The sequence below is a fragment of the Haematobia irritans genome, chromosome 4, assembly GCF_050003625.1.
Source record: "Haematobia irritans isolate KBUSLIRL chromosome 4, ASM5000362v1, whole genome shotgun sequence".
Classification (NCBI taxonomy): Eukaryota; Metazoa; Arthropoda; class Insecta; order Diptera; family Muscidae; genus Haematobia; species Haematobia irritans.
This window is the reverse complement of record NC_134400.1, coordinates 81,526,431-81,544,420: the sequence shown is the minus strand read 5'-3', so window position 1 is coordinate 81,544,420 and position 17,990 is coordinate 81,526,431. Positions and strand designations below refer to the sequence as shown.

The 17,990-nt window shown below is 30.8% G+C and overlaps 1 protein-coding gene across 6 annotated transcripts in view; it reads right to left on the bottom strand.

Moving 5' to 3' along the window:
- Window positions 1-17,990, bottom strand: part of LOC142236870 (peptidoglycan-recognition protein LC-like) — a 107,244-nt gene that overhangs the window by 45,575 nt on the left and 43,679 nt on the right. For 4 of the 6 annotated variants that reach the window (XM_075308150.1, XM_075308151.1, XM_075308149.1 and 1 more), the window contains exon 3: window positions 2,213-2,428. In XM_075308150.1, coding sequence (XP_075164265.1) covers window positions 2,213-2,428 — 216 coding nt within the window. The remainder of the gene's footprint in view (window positions 1-2,212; window positions 2,429-17,990) is intronic. The other 2 variants (XM_075308153.1, XM_075308152.1) reach the window with 1 other exon arrangement.

Genomic DNA, 17,990 nt, shown 5'->3' with positions numbered 1-17,990 from the left:
ATCACAAAAATAATAGTATCAATTAATTTTTTAATTGGATCAATTAACTGTTTAATTGACCTTCAATTAATTTTTTAATTGATACTATCATTTCTGTGATTGAAGACATTTCAATTAAAAATTAATTGGATCAATTAATTTCGTGATTGAATCAGAAAAAATTTTTTTTGTGTGTAGATATCAATTCAGAGCATGGAATATCCCCACAAACTAGCCTATACATCATCATGGAACTCAACATCGTCCGTCGGCTCCTAAGAGTAGGCAAATGAATCAGAGAACTGAGACTTCAAACTAATAGTTCTAAATCCCGATCTACCATCGACCCTAGACCTAATATAACAATCAATATCCTCAGCCGTCGTCTCCGGGGAAAACGATAAACAAAAACTAACGACTGAGGCTGAGGGCTATCCAACAAAGTAGGCGTCGCGAAACTTATGAGAGACAAGCCTGAATCGACCCCGCGAAGAAGACGATATCGAGTCAGTCACCAAAGGAATCGGTACAGGAGCTTGCATGGGCTGTTCAGCTACAATACTTAGAACAGGATGACAAGCAATAGGAGCAGTCACAGCCGTTCGAGGCAGTGATGATACGGCACCACTTTCCGACGTACCGGAGACACCAGATTTCGGCACCCCCGAACCAGTCCCAACAACTTTAGTACGACCCTCCTTCGGCGACGACTTCTTGGAAGACCTCTTCCGTTTCGTCCCCGATACAGGAGAGGCAACAAATGACGAAAGATCCGGAAACCTATCAAACAACGTAAAACTCATCTACCACCCTTCCAGCACATTGTAGTAGAGAACAGATATATTTTTACATTATAAAGCCGTATTACCTACTCTACTTTAATATCTGGTAAATATTATTTACCTTCCAGTTTGTACGTTTTTGAATATTCGGGCAAATTTTTTTTTTCAATTAGCTTTCAAAAAAAAAAAAACATTCTTAAAAATGTAAAGCATTTAGATGTTTTAGATGCAACAAACTTGATTTCGTAAAATTCGGTCAAATAATCCTCTATAATCTTTTGTATAAGCAACTAATCAATACACTGAAAAAAACTGTGAACCTAGCAGGAAGAAAAATTGTGGTTAATTTTAGAAAATTTAGTTTATTTAAAAAAAAAATTTAACTAAACAGTATTACAAACTCTGACATCACGACGATATCACAAAACTAAGTAAATATTTTTCCACAAATTTAAGAAAATTTATTAGACATAATTATTTTTGTTTTTCAGTTGTTATTTTTTCATTTTAATTAAAAGAAAGTTTATAGTCCATGCTTTCATAAACTTTAGGACACAAGTCTTTATATTTTGCGTCCTTCTGTTAAAGTTGTAGATCTTTGAAGTAAGGCAAATTTTCCTTAAAACAAAGAAAAACAATTTTGATTTAAAGAAATCGTCTTTAACTCAACTGACTTATTGAATTTTTAAATTTAAGATAAAAACGCTTCAAATATAGTCTAAGACTTATTTTAAGGATTTGCATCTTTGGTTTAAAGTTTTGTTTTTAGCATTAAGAAAACAGTTTGTACTTTGAAGTACCTGGCATAATGCTGATTTTGAAACTGGAATTTGTTTGTACATGAATACCTTCATTAATTTATCGCAAACAGAGAATAAAAATTCGAAGAATGAGATCTGTATCCAATTTTAATTTTATCGATCCTAGATTTAAAGCCAAGGAGGTCCGTAAAAATTTCATTATTCTCGGAATCAATACCGGCTAGGAATCGCTACCAAAATCCTTATGGAAAGGTCAAAATCTTTGGATCCAAGTAAACATATTTTTGGAGTGTAGTTCGTTTAACTAACGTAAGTAAAGAATTATTAGAGTAAAGGAAATTTTCTCCAAACGTAATAATTCCATGAACTAAAAAAAAAAGTTAAATTGGCTTTAGTGAAATAGAGGGTTCACTTTTTTTTTGAGTGTAGTCAGCAAATACGGTGTGGTTAAACAATTACACCAAACGATTTGAAAAAGATTTTAAAGAATCTGTTTTTGTGAAAAAAAAAATACCGCGCGGGGCCATACACCCAGCATTTAATTCGTCAAAAACTTTTCAATTTATTTAGTCCAGAAAATGTATGTAAGAGGACAAAATTGAAATAATTTTTAGGTACTTATTGCCCATATCCGGGCAATTGTATTTATATATGATATAAGTGAGTGTTGGGGGAAGATTGAACGAATACCTATGGTTGAATTGATTGGAATATTCTTTCTCGATTCTTCGCTATTTCCGGACGCAATCTTACTTTTGTTGTCGTTTATCGCCTCCATTCCGAAAATGATGGCCACCACAATGAGTGCTATCACCGCACAAGCACCTGCGATCATGAATTTTTTGCGTCTCAGAAAGTTTATATGCGGTGCGTCAGACCCGGTTGGTGATGAGTTTATATCTTTGGCTGTAAAGAGAAGAAACGAAATCCATTAGTAAGGTTGCCTCCAAAGATGTGTACTATTTGATAAATAGAAGCAATTGTTTTTTTTTTTTGTTTTGTTGTGAAGTATGTACATTAGAGTGGTCCACATATGTTCTTGTTTTTTATATTACATACTTAATTCCCTAAATGTTTTTTTTTGAGACGATAAAAATACATTTCTTAAAGATGTATTTTGACATCTATAATGCGCATGCGAGACTGTTTGTTGTACGAAGTACATATAGTATGCCGTACACTCAAAAAAAAAAGTGAACACTACATTTCACTGAATCCAATTTAACTCTATTATACTCGTAGTTCACGGAATTATTATTTTTTATGTACGTTGGTTAAATGAACTAAAACAGGGAGGAAACTTTTACACAAATGAAGCATACCGATGAACTAAATTCGTGTATCCCAAAAAATAGTTCAGAATTTCTTAAAATATGTAAATGTTACCAATAATGCGCCCATCTTGAAGTTCGTATGGCTCTAAAGACATTGTTGCAATTTTTTCCTTCACGAAATTTGTTTTTATCAAGTGAAAAAGTTAATTATAATTATGTTTTGAATTGCATCCCAGCAAAAAAATTTTGAAGTTCTTCCAAAGGCACAACGTTAAAAGCACTTCCAGAAGATGCACTCCCAATGATGTTCTTTATTTTAACTACCCAGGAAGTTCTTTTAATTCAATTTTTTATATCTTGGTTTTTCATACTTTTAATGGGTAATTTTAACTTTTTTGTTTCAAATAGGTTAAAAACAGGGAAAGAATTCATAAAATGATAGAAATCATTTAAATTTTGTCGAAAAAAATGCTAAATCCAATCTGGAAAAATTGTGAATTTTTGAAAATATTTGAGGTCAAACGTTTCCCACAAGCGTTAGAATCCATTAAAAGTTTTAAAAAATTATAAAAATAATTTTTTGACAAAATATCACAGACTTTTTTAATTTACATTCAAAAGATTGAATTCGGATCACACCTAAAGAAGTGATGCAAATTCAGTGCAACGGCTGTTGAAATGGAGGACTTCCATCCTATGACAAGCCCATGTTAAATTCATCGCTTCTGCGTCAATTTTGCACCACTTCCGGATCCAAAAAGAACATTTTCATTTCTTTTTTGGCGACGCTTTTTTTGCTGGGATGTTCTTGAATTTGTAGAAATCGGTGTGACGTAGGCGTTTATTGTACAGTTTTGTTAAAATTTTCTAAAATTAGCCACATTTATCTAAAATGAACCAAAATTTTCCTTCCAGATGGGTTCACTGTTTTTTTTTTTCAGTGTAGTACATGTAATGGCTTATCATTTCTGGCGTATGAAAATTTAAAAAGTTGTCCCAATGCACATTGGGCCAAATGACGCAATCTCACGCATAAAATCAATTTTTGAACTTGTGAAAATTAAATATTTGGTGGTACGAAAAAGTTGACAACACATTACCAAAAACAAATTCAAAATGGTAAAACAATATGGTAAAACATTGAACTTCTGGCCAAATACATGATATTAATATGGCAACACGTTTGGTGGTTTCAGGCCGACGAAGTGGCAACTCTTTGTTATTGATTTTTATCTTGAATTCATAGCTTAGAAAAGTGCTTTAGAGATTTTTCTGGTAAAAAAAGTGTTTAAACTTATAAACTTAATTTAAAATGTAAAAAAATGTATGTGATAAAAGCATATTTCTTCTTTGCTAAATATAATGTATGTCCCATGTTGTCTACACGCAAAAAAATAATTCTTTCCTCCCAAACGAAATTTTAGACAAACAAAGTTTGTTTCTCATTTGCTTTTCGCTGTAAGGAAGTGTATTTGGAAGAAACGTATATACTTTTTGTGATAAACGTTTATTCTTTTCCAGGATGTAAAAACAATTTCATAAAGACTAACTCAAAAAAAATTTTTTTCTGGCTAATTGCATTTTCCCTCACATCTTTCTCACTTCCACGAAGATTTTTAGTTCTTAGCACCTTTTTCTGTAATACAAACAATGTAGAAGAAATTATACGATTTTATAAATGTTTAAAATTTTTTTACCTTTCGCCTGGACGGAGAATCGAACCGCGGACCATGCACTTTGTAAGCCAACACACTAACCACTGAGCTATGTACCTGTTATGGTCATCAAGAGATAAATATCCATATAAGTTATATTTATATAGCATAGCTTGCGGCGCCCACGAACCGAATAAACAAAGTTTATTTAACAGAAACAAACATTTGGTTTGGCACCGTGGAGCAGTGGTTGCTACGTCTGACTCTCATGCCAAGGGTCGTGGGTTCGATCCCTGCTTCGACCAAAGTTTTTTTTTTTTTTTTTTTTTTTTTTTACATACATTCTACATATGTTCCGAAGATTCCGAAAAAAATGTTCAACATTACATTGTACTACATTAAATTTTGAACTGTAAAATGTGTTTTATTAAAGACCAAAAGTCAGAAAAGAAGAGTGTTTGATATAAACGAAATGGACTCTGTTGTTGTTTCAAAAATAACTTTTTTTATTGAAAAAATAAAAACTTTGTAACAAACGAATTTTTTTGGTGATAAAAGTTTAAAATTTTCGAAGCAATTCAAAAAACTCTAACAAAAGAAAAACGTTTTCGGTACACGTTTTCCAAACGTTTTTTTTCTTTGCGTGTAGAGTAGAACTTACTATATTGGAACGTATTGGTAGAGTTTTATACTGCGTTAGAAAGGTTGAGATGTTGTCGTTCTTGCAAACATACATTTGTCTGCTTATAAGTGCTAATGAAGGTACCCCATTATAATTATGGTGTTATAATCAAAACGCAGACATTATTAAATATTGGATAGAAAACAACTCCCAGAGCTGTAATAATAATGCAAAAACATTAAAAAGTAATAAGTCTACCATCAAGAAAAAAGTAAAATATTTGTGCACGGAAATAGAATGAAGTAGCATTACTTTGTTTAGTAGATTTGGGTAAATCTGCAATATCTACCATATCATTAATAATAGGTATATAAAATAAAATGTCGTCCTGGGTGTCTTACTGTAACTGATTCGTCGACACAGGTTCCGTTACAAAATTTGCTAAATCATAAAGCTATTATTTAAATATAGACTTACATATAGCAGAGTTTTAATGTAGTGACACGTACAGAAGTAATATTATTACTTCAAACATGTTTCAAGAACAAAATGTTTTTTTTTGGACTGGGAACACAAAAATGTTTTTTTTTTCTACAAACACATACAGGGTTGGCAAAATCTGGACATTTTGTAATGAATATGTTCGCATTTCTACATAGTGTTGCAGAAATAATGGTATAAAATGAGAGTGTAAGAGATTGAATTGAACTAAAATTTCTGAAATCATATACACTCTAAGGTAGTGATCAAGATGGAGTAACAGTGAGCATCCGTTCTAATTATTTTTCATGTTAGCCTGATACTGAAACAGACAATTAACGTCCAAATGCATGATATTTTAATTTTACAATTATTATTCGAGCTTTTATGGACAAATTAGATTAAGGAACTTGATTAATAGTCATTGAAGATTTTCAGTTTCCAATGTTACTACATATTGATATATTTAATTTGGTGTATGATAAAAGTGGTTGTGATACATCCTCCATTAGAAAGTGGGCGTGGCAGTGGCCCGATCGGTCGGGCTGATCATACTTTATTCTCATCCCCAGTGGAACTTGTACAAAATTGCAGATCCTAGGCGCTTCCTTTGGGTTGAAATACGCCCTTCATTTGAAAGTGGGCGTGTCAATGGGCGGATCGGTCCAATTTTTTTTATCAAACTTTATTCTCATCCCCAGTGTTACATGTACAAAATTTCAGAGCTCTAGGCGCCGCCTTTGGGTTGCATCATTTGAAAGTGGGCGTGGCAGTGGGCCGATCGGTCCAAAATGTTTATCATACTTTATTCTCACCCCCAGTGGTATATGTACAAAATTTCAGAGCTCTGTGTGCTTTCGTTGATTTAATGCGTCAAAACCCTGTCATTTGGCCCACTGTGCAATGGTCGACAGTATACACTGTTAGAAAAATATGTTTTTCATATGTTCCGATATAAACAAAATGTGTTTCGGGCAAAATTTTAAAACACAATATATTTAAGTGCAAACATGTGATGTTCCTAAACTAACACTAAATGTTTGGGACATCTATGTTAATATGTTAGAATAAATTATGTTTGGGGCATGAATGTTCATAAAAATCATATGTGTGAATGCAAACATATATAAATTTACAAATTTCGACTAAACATACATATGTTGTGATATTTTATTCAAAGCGATAGAGAGAGTATAGAGAAAGAAATAGAGATGGAAACCGAAAGAGTTGACGAAAGATATCAACATTACAAAGCGAAAGAATCAAAAGAGAAAAATTTCTGTGAAACCGCTTGTATGTTGTTTCGGAAAACTGTTTTTTGATAAGGCCAAAAATTTGATATGCTTAAGTCTAAATATTATTTAATTTGAATAAAGAGAATAGACATTCGGAACCAAGAGACTAGACATTTGAAAACCAACCAGCATATGTTTTCGCCTGAGAGCAGCATTTTATGTATGTGTGGACATGTGTTTTGTTTATCATTTTGGCACTGTGGGCACAATTTTTTTTTCTTGGTTCGTTAAAAGAAATCAGGGGTCTTCATAAAAATAACGAAAGTGTACTATACTCTTTTTAGAGTTGGGACAGTAAAATGAAATAAGGAGGAAACAGTGGAAAATTACACAGTAAAATCTATAAAAACAAAGTTTAGTTCCTCTTTATTAATAAGTAGTCCACGAGGAGTTGACGGACACCTTCAAATATAAAAGCGGGCATTAAGTTCGAGTTTTGCAGCTAAAACAATTGAAAAAGTTTATTTTCTTTAAAATAAATTATTAAAGAAAAATAAGAGGCATTTTAGAGCGATGGTGTTCAATGCTAGTAAAAAACTGTTCACGCCTAAATAAATTTATGTTTATATTATAAAAATATTTATGTATGTTTATACTCGACTCCACGTTCTTCATTTGTTCGTTTTTGAATTCTTTCCAAATTTTAAAGTTTTGTACCAAAAACAGTTTTTTGTTACAAAATTGTTATTTTTGCAATAAAAAATAATATTTTATCCAAAAATCAGTCAATTACGTTTATATCAAGCACTGTTACTGACTATAAATCTTTAATAACCCACATTTCAAAGTTTCATTATAAAAATTTAATATAGTATAAATATAAATGTGTAAATTTAAAAAAAAAAAAAAGTGTTCGGTCGGAGCAGGGATTGAACCCACGACCCTTTGCATGCAAGGCAGACATGCTAACCACTGCTCCACGTGGCAAACAAATGTATGTTTCTGTTAAATGTTATGTTTGCATGGGCTCGTGGGCGCTGCAAACTGTGCTATATAAATGTAACTTATAACGATAATTATCTACTGGTGACTATAACAGCTACGTAGCCCAGTGGATAGTGTGTGTGTATGGTCCTCGGTTCGATTCTCCGTGCAGGCGAAAGGTAAAATTTAAAAAAATTATAAAAGTGAATAATTTCTTCAACATTATTTGTATTACAGAAAAAGGTGCCAAGAACTAAAATATTTCGTGGAAGTGAAAATTGCGAGTATGTTAGGGTATGAGCACAATCGTGTTTGGGAAAAATTCTTCCAAGCATATAATATTTTTGGGCTCAAAATGCTTCCAAACATATAATATGTTCACATAAAACAAACATATTAATGTTTCGGCAGTATCCAATAATATATGTGCTTCCTGCAAAATATGTTTGGAACATATGTTAAAGAAGCGATTTTTTTTTGAGGGTGTAGTACTAAATACGTTAATTATTTTAGTTTTTTCTTAATGTTATGTTTTACATTAATATTACAATTTTTAACTATATTAAGGATGGAGTGTCATGTCAATTGTATTTATTAATTGGATAAAAACTAAACACTTTTTGAATTCTTCATATCTTTATGCAAACCTCTTGTTGTAATAAATTTTGATTCGCCTGAATAATAACATAAAACTTATTCACAAATTAAACTTTTTATGTATTCCAATTTTCCGATGTTTTCGTAAACAAACATAGCAATAAAAAACAACGTTTTTCAATATTGCATCGAAACATTTCATTTCGAAAGAGGTACATTCTAATTTTTTTAAGAATATTGCGAAACATCTTATTGTATCATATTATCAACCATTTTGATTTCAGTGGAATATTGTGAAGTATCTACATTGATAACCTTGCTCTAAGATAGAATAACGACCACACGGATAGAAAAATATGTTTTTCACATGTTCCGATGTTTTGGGCTGAATTTTTTGAACCCAATATATTTAAGTGCAAAGATATAATGTTCCTAAATTAGCATAAAATGTTTGGGACACATGTGTTAATATGTTAGAATATATTGGGACATCAATTTTTCATAAAAAAAATAATATATGTGGATGTAAACATGTTAGAGGAACGATTTTTCTTTTTGGTGCACAAAATCAACTAACAACCAGAAAACAAAAACAAAACGATGGTAAATAGAGAGTGAAAATAGACAAAATGTATATGTTAAAGCGATTTTTTATTGTGATTTTTGGTCCATATTGCTGCTTGGACAGAAAAATCAATTTTTTCACATAGACCTCTACACATTGATATTAGTTCTCCAATTTTCAAAGAGTTTAGAAGAGTTTTTCTAAACGAACAAACTTTTTCATTTTTCCAATATATAACGACCCAGCAAAAAAAATTGGAAGTTGTCCCACAAACATTTCTTTTAAAGCCCATCCCAGAATCCCCCATCGAATTTCTTCAACTTCCGATGCAGTCTTTTTGGACAAGTCTACAAACATTTCTTCTAAAGCGCATCTTGGGATTCCCCAATGTTTTTTTTTTACTTCCGATGCAGTCCTTGTGGACAAATATTAGAGAGAACGCAATCAGGCTACTTTAAGTGCAATTTTTGGACAATTAACTTTTACAAAAAAATAGAAAACTAATAAAAAAAAATAGAAAATTAGTAAAAAAAGGAACAAAATAATAATCAAAAATTAATTTCATACCCGTTGGGATTTGAACCTGTGCCGTTTGACTTTTTCGCTTCCATGGAAGTTCTTTTGAGAAGGTTTTGCAAATTACGAGAATTTTTAATTTTTTGGTTGATTTTCAATGGAAAAAAATATTTATACGAAAATATATGCCGAAAATATAAAATAAAAACGATGCATGTCATAAACAAATCATTTTTGAAAAAAATATTTGATAGAAAAATTGCCGCTGGTGAAATTTGAACCTGCGTTTTTTCTTTCATACTTATAAAGAACATCTCGAGAAGCAAGTAGAATGTTATTCCTTAGTGTCGTATTACGATCATATCACAAACATTTAAATTGAACTATCGACGCCTTATTTTCAATGGCGTTAGTGGCTGAGTGTGCTAAGGCGTTCTGTTATGGTGCCAGCAAACCCAGGTTCAACCCCTGGTCGGAGCGATAAAGTTTTTCAAATTGTAAAAATTAGATAATAGTGTAATAAAACATATGGATGAAAAAAAAAAGTGAAATTGGTTGAAATTTTTTTTTTGCTTTTTAAATTTCTTCATTCAAATTAACTCCCAGGGCACAACTTCTAAAGCAATGCAAAGGATCCCAAAAGGGAGTACTTCCATCCTATGACAAGCCCATGTAAAATTCATTGGAGATGATCCACGTTTGCACTACTTCCGGATCACAGATTTGGTATCCAAACTACTTTTTTGGAAGCTCCTTTTTTGCTGGGCGATTATATACACCCTCAAAATCGCTTCTCTAACATATGTTCCAAACATATTTTGCAGGAAGCAAATATATTATTGGATACTGCCGAAACATTAATACGTTTGTTTTATGTGAACATATTATATGTTTGGAAGCATTTTGAGACCAAAAATATTATATGCTTGGAAGAATTTTCTCCAAAGAAGATTGTGCTCATTCCCTCACATAATTTTCACTTCCACCAATTTTTTTTGTTCTTGCCACCTTTTTCTGTAACACAAATAATGTTGAAGAAATTCCTCAATTTTACAATTTTTTTAAATTTTACCTTCCGCCTGGACGGAGAATCGAACCGAGGACCATACAGTTTGTAAGCCAACACACTACCCACTAGGCTACGTAGCTGTTATAGTCACCATCAGGGCTGTAGAGTCGAGCCAATTTTGCTCAACTCCGACTCCGACTCCAGCATTTTTCATCAGCTCGACTCCGGAGTCGACTCCGGGTAATATAACTAAATCTCATTTTAATACCACTAATTTGTAGTTCTATTGTGGGGGTACCGTAAGTGGATCGATATCGTATTTATTTATGTGTACAAAAAAAAAAGGTCTTAATTTCACATTAGATGCCAATTGAACTCTATATTTCAAATTTAGGGCAATGTTTAATAGATAAAATAATGATATAAATACCCATCATAATATGAGAAGATACCAAAAGTATATGTATTTGTGGACCAAAATTATTGATACTATCTCAAATCCTTTAAATTTGTTGCGAGCTATATAAAGGTTTATATTCCCATATGCCTGAATTTGAATCTGAATCGATTTAGACAAAATTGTATATTCTTCTACAAAATCTATTTACTTCAAATTTAAATCTAACAAATGTCTATAGTATATAAAAAAGAAATAAAATTTTGCAAAATTTTCTACAGAAACAAAATTTTGACTAAATTTTCTATAGAAAAAAATTTTGGCAACAATTTCTATAGAAATCAAATTTTGACCAAATATATAGAAATAACATTTTGAATAAAATTTGCAAAATTATTTATAGAAATAAAAGTTTGAAAAAATTATCAATAGAAATACAATTAAAAAAAATTTGTGTAGCAAACACAATTTTGCAAAATTTTCTATAGAAATAAAATTTTGCAAAATATTCTATAGAAACATAATTTTGACTAGATTTGCTATAGAAATAAAATTTTGATTAAATTTTATATATAAAAAAATATTTCTATAGTAATAAAATTTTGAATAAATTTTTTATAGAAATAACATTTTGACAAAATTTTCTATAAAAAACAACTTTGAAAAAATTTTCTGTCAATATTCCACATATGTATATGGCCTTAAAATAAAATTAAAAATAAAATAATTTCGATTGTTCGAAATATTTCAAATAAATTGATATGGGCATTAAAATGGATCGATCCAGCCCATCTGCTAGTCCAACATTCTAGGAAACATAAAAAGAAAGACGATTGGAAGCTGATTTTCATTTACAATCATGCTGTACATTGATCGAATGAATAACGCAATGGAAACTAAGTAGACCATTATCGTTATAATTTATATTTTTATAGCATAGTTTGCAGCGCCCACGAAAAACATATATTTATTGGCCACGTGGAGCAGTGGTTAGCAAGTCTGCCTTGCATAGCGTCGTGGGTTCAATCCCTGCTCCGACCGAACACCATTTTTTTTTTTAATTTACACATTTATATTTATACTATATTCAATTTTTATAATGAAACTTTGAAATGTGGGTTATTAAAGATTTACAGTCAGAAAAGAACAGTGCTTGATATAAACGAAATGGACTGAGCTTTTGTATAAAATATTATTTTTTTATTGGAAAAATAACAATTTTGTAACAGTTTTTACTAGCATTTAACACCAATTTAAATGCATTTAAAACTTTTCGTGTTTTGTACTTAAATTCATGTTTGCCTTTAAGGCCGGTATTAAGTTGGCATTATCGCTATAAAATAGCCCTATTTTATAGCCCCCTTTTACTTTTCTTTAATAATTCATTTTAAATAAAATAAACTTTTTCAATTTTTTAGCTGCAATACTCGAACTTAAGGCCCGCTTTTACATTTGGCCTTTCGTTATTTTTATGAAGATCCCTTTGTATTTTTTGTATATTTTCGACCGTTTTTTTAAATTTCCTGTGCCAGAATATTTTGACTTATTCCTCGTACGTTCCGATTTCTTTTAACGAACCAAGAAAAAAATTGTTCCCATAATGCCAAAATGATAAACAAAACACATGTCCACACATACATAAAATGCTGCTCTTAAGGCGAAAACACATGCTGTTTTTTTTTCAAATATCTATTCTCTTGGTTCCGAATATCTATTCTCTTTACTCCAAATACTCATTCTAATATTCAAATTAAATAATATTTAGACTTAAACATATATCTGAATAAAATATTACAACATATATATGTTTACTCCAAATTTGTAACTCTTTATATGTTTACATTCACACATATTATTTTTATGAAACATTCATTCACATTTAGTGTTAGCTTAGGAACATTACATGTTTGCACTTAAATATATTGTGTTTAAAAATTGTGCCCGAAACACATTTTGTTTATATCGGAACATACGAAAAACATATTTTTCTAACAGTGTAGAAAATATACGGCCTTATTAAAAAAAAAAATCATTAACACAGCTATCACTGATTAGCTATCGCACACTTTTTTTATAAGTTTTTATAAGTCTGTTTTATAAGTCTTCTATAACAATACACTGAAAAAACAGTGAACCCTCCACGAAGAAAAATTTTGGTTAATTTTATATCATTTTTATAAAATTTTAACTAAACAGTACTAGAAAGTAAATATTTTTCGACAAATTCATGAAAATTTATTAGACATAATTAATTTTTTCACTTCTTTAAGAAAATTTTGTAGTTTGATGGAAAATATTGGAGTTTAAAATTGCAATAATGTCTTTAATGCCGTACGAAGTTCAAGATGGGCGCATTTACATATTTTAAGAAGTACAAATTTGGTAAATCTTTATGTTTCATTTGTGTATAATTTTTCTTAGTTAATTTAACTAACGTATGCAAAGAATTCTTAGAGTAAAGGAAACTTTCTCCAGATGTAATAATTCCATGAACTATAATAAAGTTAAATAGGCTTTAGTGAAATAGAGGGTTCACTAATATACCCATCAAAAAAATTTGGAAGTTCTTCTAAAGGCTCAACTTTAAAAGCACTTCCAAAAATGTCCTCCCGAAGATGTTCTTTATTTTAAGTACATAGGAAGTTAATTTGAGTCAATTTTTTTTATAAGTCGCTTTTTTCATATTTTTAATGGGTAATTTAAACTTTTTTTTGTTTAAAAATGTTTAAAAATTATTTTTTTTTATCAAAATATCACAAAATTTCTTAATTCACAACCAAAACACTGAATTCGCCTCACTCCTTAAGAAGTGATGCACATTCAGTGCAACGGCCGTTGAAATGGTGGTCATCCGTTCTATGACAAGCCCATGTTAAATTCATCGCTTCTGCGCCAATTTTGCACCACTTCCGGATCCAAAAATAATATTTTCACTACTTTTTTGGCGACGCTTTTTTTTTTTGCTTTGATAGATGTTTTTTGGCGAAAATAATTTTCCAGTTTATATTAATTTATAGAAGGCATTACAAACGACATATGATCCACGAAATGGCATAAAACTGTGAAAAATTAATTTGTATTGTCCCAAAAAGCATTTTACAGTTTATCAAAGTGTTAAAGAAGGGTACATGACTGATAGCCTAAGTATCTAATGCTAGATTATTCTCTATTATTTTTATATTTATTATAAGTTTAATAAATAAATAATAAGAAGGGTACATCCTACAACAAATGTTTGCAAATTACGAAGTACTTATTAGAGAATTGGTAAGCTATTAATCGTTTATGAATACTAATTTTCATGAAATAGTGTATTAGTCATTTATAAGCTTCGTTTTCTTTTTTTTTTTTTTGTACGAATAAGGCCGCTATACATTATGGCGTTCGAGACTACTATTTCGATATGTAACAAACGGAATGACGAAGTTAATATACCCCCACCCTATGGTGAGGGGTATAAAAATGAATACATACATAAAACATACATACATAAAAAAATAGCCTGTACCACAGTAGTGGTGAAGGGTATAATGACGATTTTTTACTCAAAAAATAGAAAATGCCGATTTTCCCATTTTTGCTTCAAAAATTACGAAATTAGCTCCGTTCATGGGATTTGTAAAAAAACAAGATTTTAGTACAATGAACATGTTCCTTAGTCACTCTTGGGAGTTAAAACAATTGAGTACAGTAGAAAGTCGGGCGGGCCCACTATATTATACCATAAACTGAATTAGTAAACCTAGGCATTTGAGGGGTATTACTAAAATATGATTGAGATATACACATAAATGTCATATGTAAATATGAACCGATATGACTGATATTTTTCAAATGCAAGGGTTGTGTTTATTATTACGCTGTGCAAATTTGAACAAACCGTGCGATACATAAATCTGAATCGACTTTGATTAAATTTTGGGTACTTTGAAAATTACTTTGTGTTAAATTTGAAGACGATCAGTTAGTAAAAAGCGAATTCATTTGTTGAAATCGAGCGACACATGTACACGCAAAAAAAGAAAAAACGTTTGGAAAACGTGTCCCGAAAACGTTTTTCTTTTGTTAGAGTATTTTGAATTGCATCGAAAACTTTAAACTTTTATCACCAAAATAATTCGTTTGTTACAAAATTTTTATTTTTTCAATAAAAAAAAAATTATTTTTGATTCAACACTGTTCTTTTCTGACTTTAAGTCTTTAATAAGACACATTTTACAGTTCATAGTAAAAATTTAATATAGTAGTATGTAATGTTGAACATCTTTTCGGAATCTTCCGAACATATCTGGAACATATTAAAAAAAAACAACAACAGAAAATTTTTTGTTGTTTGGTCGAAGCAGGGATCGACCCTTGGCATGCAAGGCGGACGTAGCAACCACTGCTCCACGGTGCCCAACTAAATGTATGTTTCTGTTAAATAAAGTTTATTTAATCGGCTCGTGGGCGCCGCAAGCTATGCTATATAAATATAACTTATATGGATAATTGTCTATTGATAAGAATAACAGCTACATAGCTCAGTGGATAGTGTGTTGGCTTAAAAATTGCATGGTCCGCGGTTCGATTCTCCGTCCAGGCGAAAGGTAAAATTTAAAAAAAATTATAATATCGAATAATTTCTTCTACATTGTTTGTATTACAGAACAAAGGTGCTAAGCAGGGCTGTGGAGTCGAGCCAATTTTGCTCGACTCCGACGCCAGCATTTTTCATCAGCTCGACTCCGACTCCGGAGTCGATTCCGGGTAATATAACTAAATCTCATTTTAATACCACTAATTTGTAGTTCTATTGTGGGGGTACCGTAAGTGGATCGATATCGTATTTATTTATGTGTACAAAAAAAAGCTCTTAATTTCACATTAGATGCCAATTGAACTCTATATTTCAAATTTAGGTCAATGTTTAATAAATAAAATAATGATATAAATACCCATCATAATACGAGAAGATACCAAGAGTATATGTATTTGTGGACCAAAATTATTGATACTATCTCAAATTCTTTAAATTTTTTGCGAGCTATATAAAGGTTTATATTCCCATATGCATGAATTTGAATCTGAATCGATTTAGACAAAATTGTATATACTTCTACAAAATCTATGTACTTTAAATTTAAATCTAATGTTATGGGACGTAACACAATTTTAACAAAAAATAAAAATGCAAGGAAAGTCTAAAGTCGGGAGGGCCGATTATGATATACTCTGCACAACGTTGTATTTAGATCTACATTTTGATAAAAACTCAAATCAGACTTCTACAAAATCTCGGGCACTATTTGGGAAATCTTTATAATTGTTTAGACAATTTCGCAAAAATGCATTTATGATTCATTCATTGAAAAGTTTGAAAATTTGAGTCATTTCCACAAGTTTTCAATTTAGCAATGAGTATCAGTGAGCATACAATTTTGGAAAAATTTCTATAAAAAAAATTTCTATAGAAATAAAAAATTTTTTGCAAAATTTTCTATAGAAATAAAATTTTGCAAAATATTCTACAGAAACAAAATTTTGACAGAATTTGCTATAGAAATAAAATTTTGACAAAACTTTTTATAGAAATAACATTTTGACGAAATTTTCTAAAAAAAAACAACTTTGAAAAAAATTTTCTGTCAATATTCCACATATGTACACGCAAAAAAATAATTCTTTCCTCCCAAACGAAATTTTAGACAAACAAAGTTCGTTTCTCATTTGCTTTTCGCTGTAAGGAAGTGTATTTGGAAGAAAAGTATATACTTTTTGTGATAAACGTTTATTCTTTTCCAGGATGTAAAAACAATTTCATAAAGACTAGCTCAAAAAAAACATTATTTTCTAGCTAATTGCATTGTCCCTCACATCTTTCTCACATCCACGAGGATTTTTAGTTCTTAACACCTTTTCCTGTAATACCAACAATGTAGAAGAAATTAAACGATTTTATAAATTTTTAAAATTTTTTTTACCTTTCGCCTGGACGGAGAATCGAACCGCGGACCATGCACATTGTAAGCCAACACACTAACCACTGAGCTATGTACCTGTTGTGGTCATCAATAGATAAATATCCATATAAGTTATATTTATATAGCATAGCTTGCGGCGCCCACGAACCGAATAAACAAAGTTTATTTAACAGAAACAAACATTTAGTTTGGCACCGTGGAGCAGTGGTAGCTACGTCCGACTCTCATGCCAAGGGTCGTGGGTTCGATCCCTGCTTCGGCCAAAGTTTTTTTTGCTTTTGTTTTTTTTTACATATATTCCAGATATATTCGGAAGATTCCGAAAAAATGTTCAACATTACATTGTACTATATTAAATTTTGAACTGTAAAATGTGTCTTATTAAAGACCTAAAGTCAGAAAAGAACAGTGTTTGATATAAACGAAATGGACTGTGTTGTTATTTCAAAAATAACTTTCTTTATTGAAAAAATAAAAATTTTGTAACAAACGAATTTTTTTGGTGATAAAAGTTTAAAATTTTCGAAGCAATTCAAAAAACTCTAACAAAAGAAAAACGTTTTCGGTACACGTTTTCCAAACTTTTTTTTTTCTTTGCGTGTATATGGCCATAAAATTAAAAAAAAATAATTTCGATTGTTCGAAATATTTCAAATAAATTGATGTGGGCATTAAAATGGATCGATCCAGCCCATCTGCTAGTCTAACATTCTAGGAAACATAAAAAGATAGCCGTAATTGGAAGTTGATTTTCATTTACAATCATGCTGTACATTGATCGAATGAATAACGCAATGGAAACTAATTTGCGTAAAAACTTGCTTAGTTACAAACATGTGAAGTGTTTTAAAAAATTTAGTTTAGCCAGAGTCGGAGTCTAGCAAAATTTTTACGACTCCGACTCCAACAAAATCTTCAGACTCCGACCCCGGCTCCACAGCCCTGGTGCTAAGATCTAAAAAACCTCGTGGAAGTGAGAAAGATGTGAGGGAAAATGCAATTTGCCAGAAAAGATTTTTTTTTTTGAGTTAGTCTTTATGAAATTGTTTTTACCTCCTGGAAAAGAATAAACGTTTATCACAAAATGTATATACTTTTGTTCCAAATAAACTTCCTTAAAGCAAAAAGCAAATGAGAAACGAACTTTGTTTGTCTAAAATTTCATTTGGGA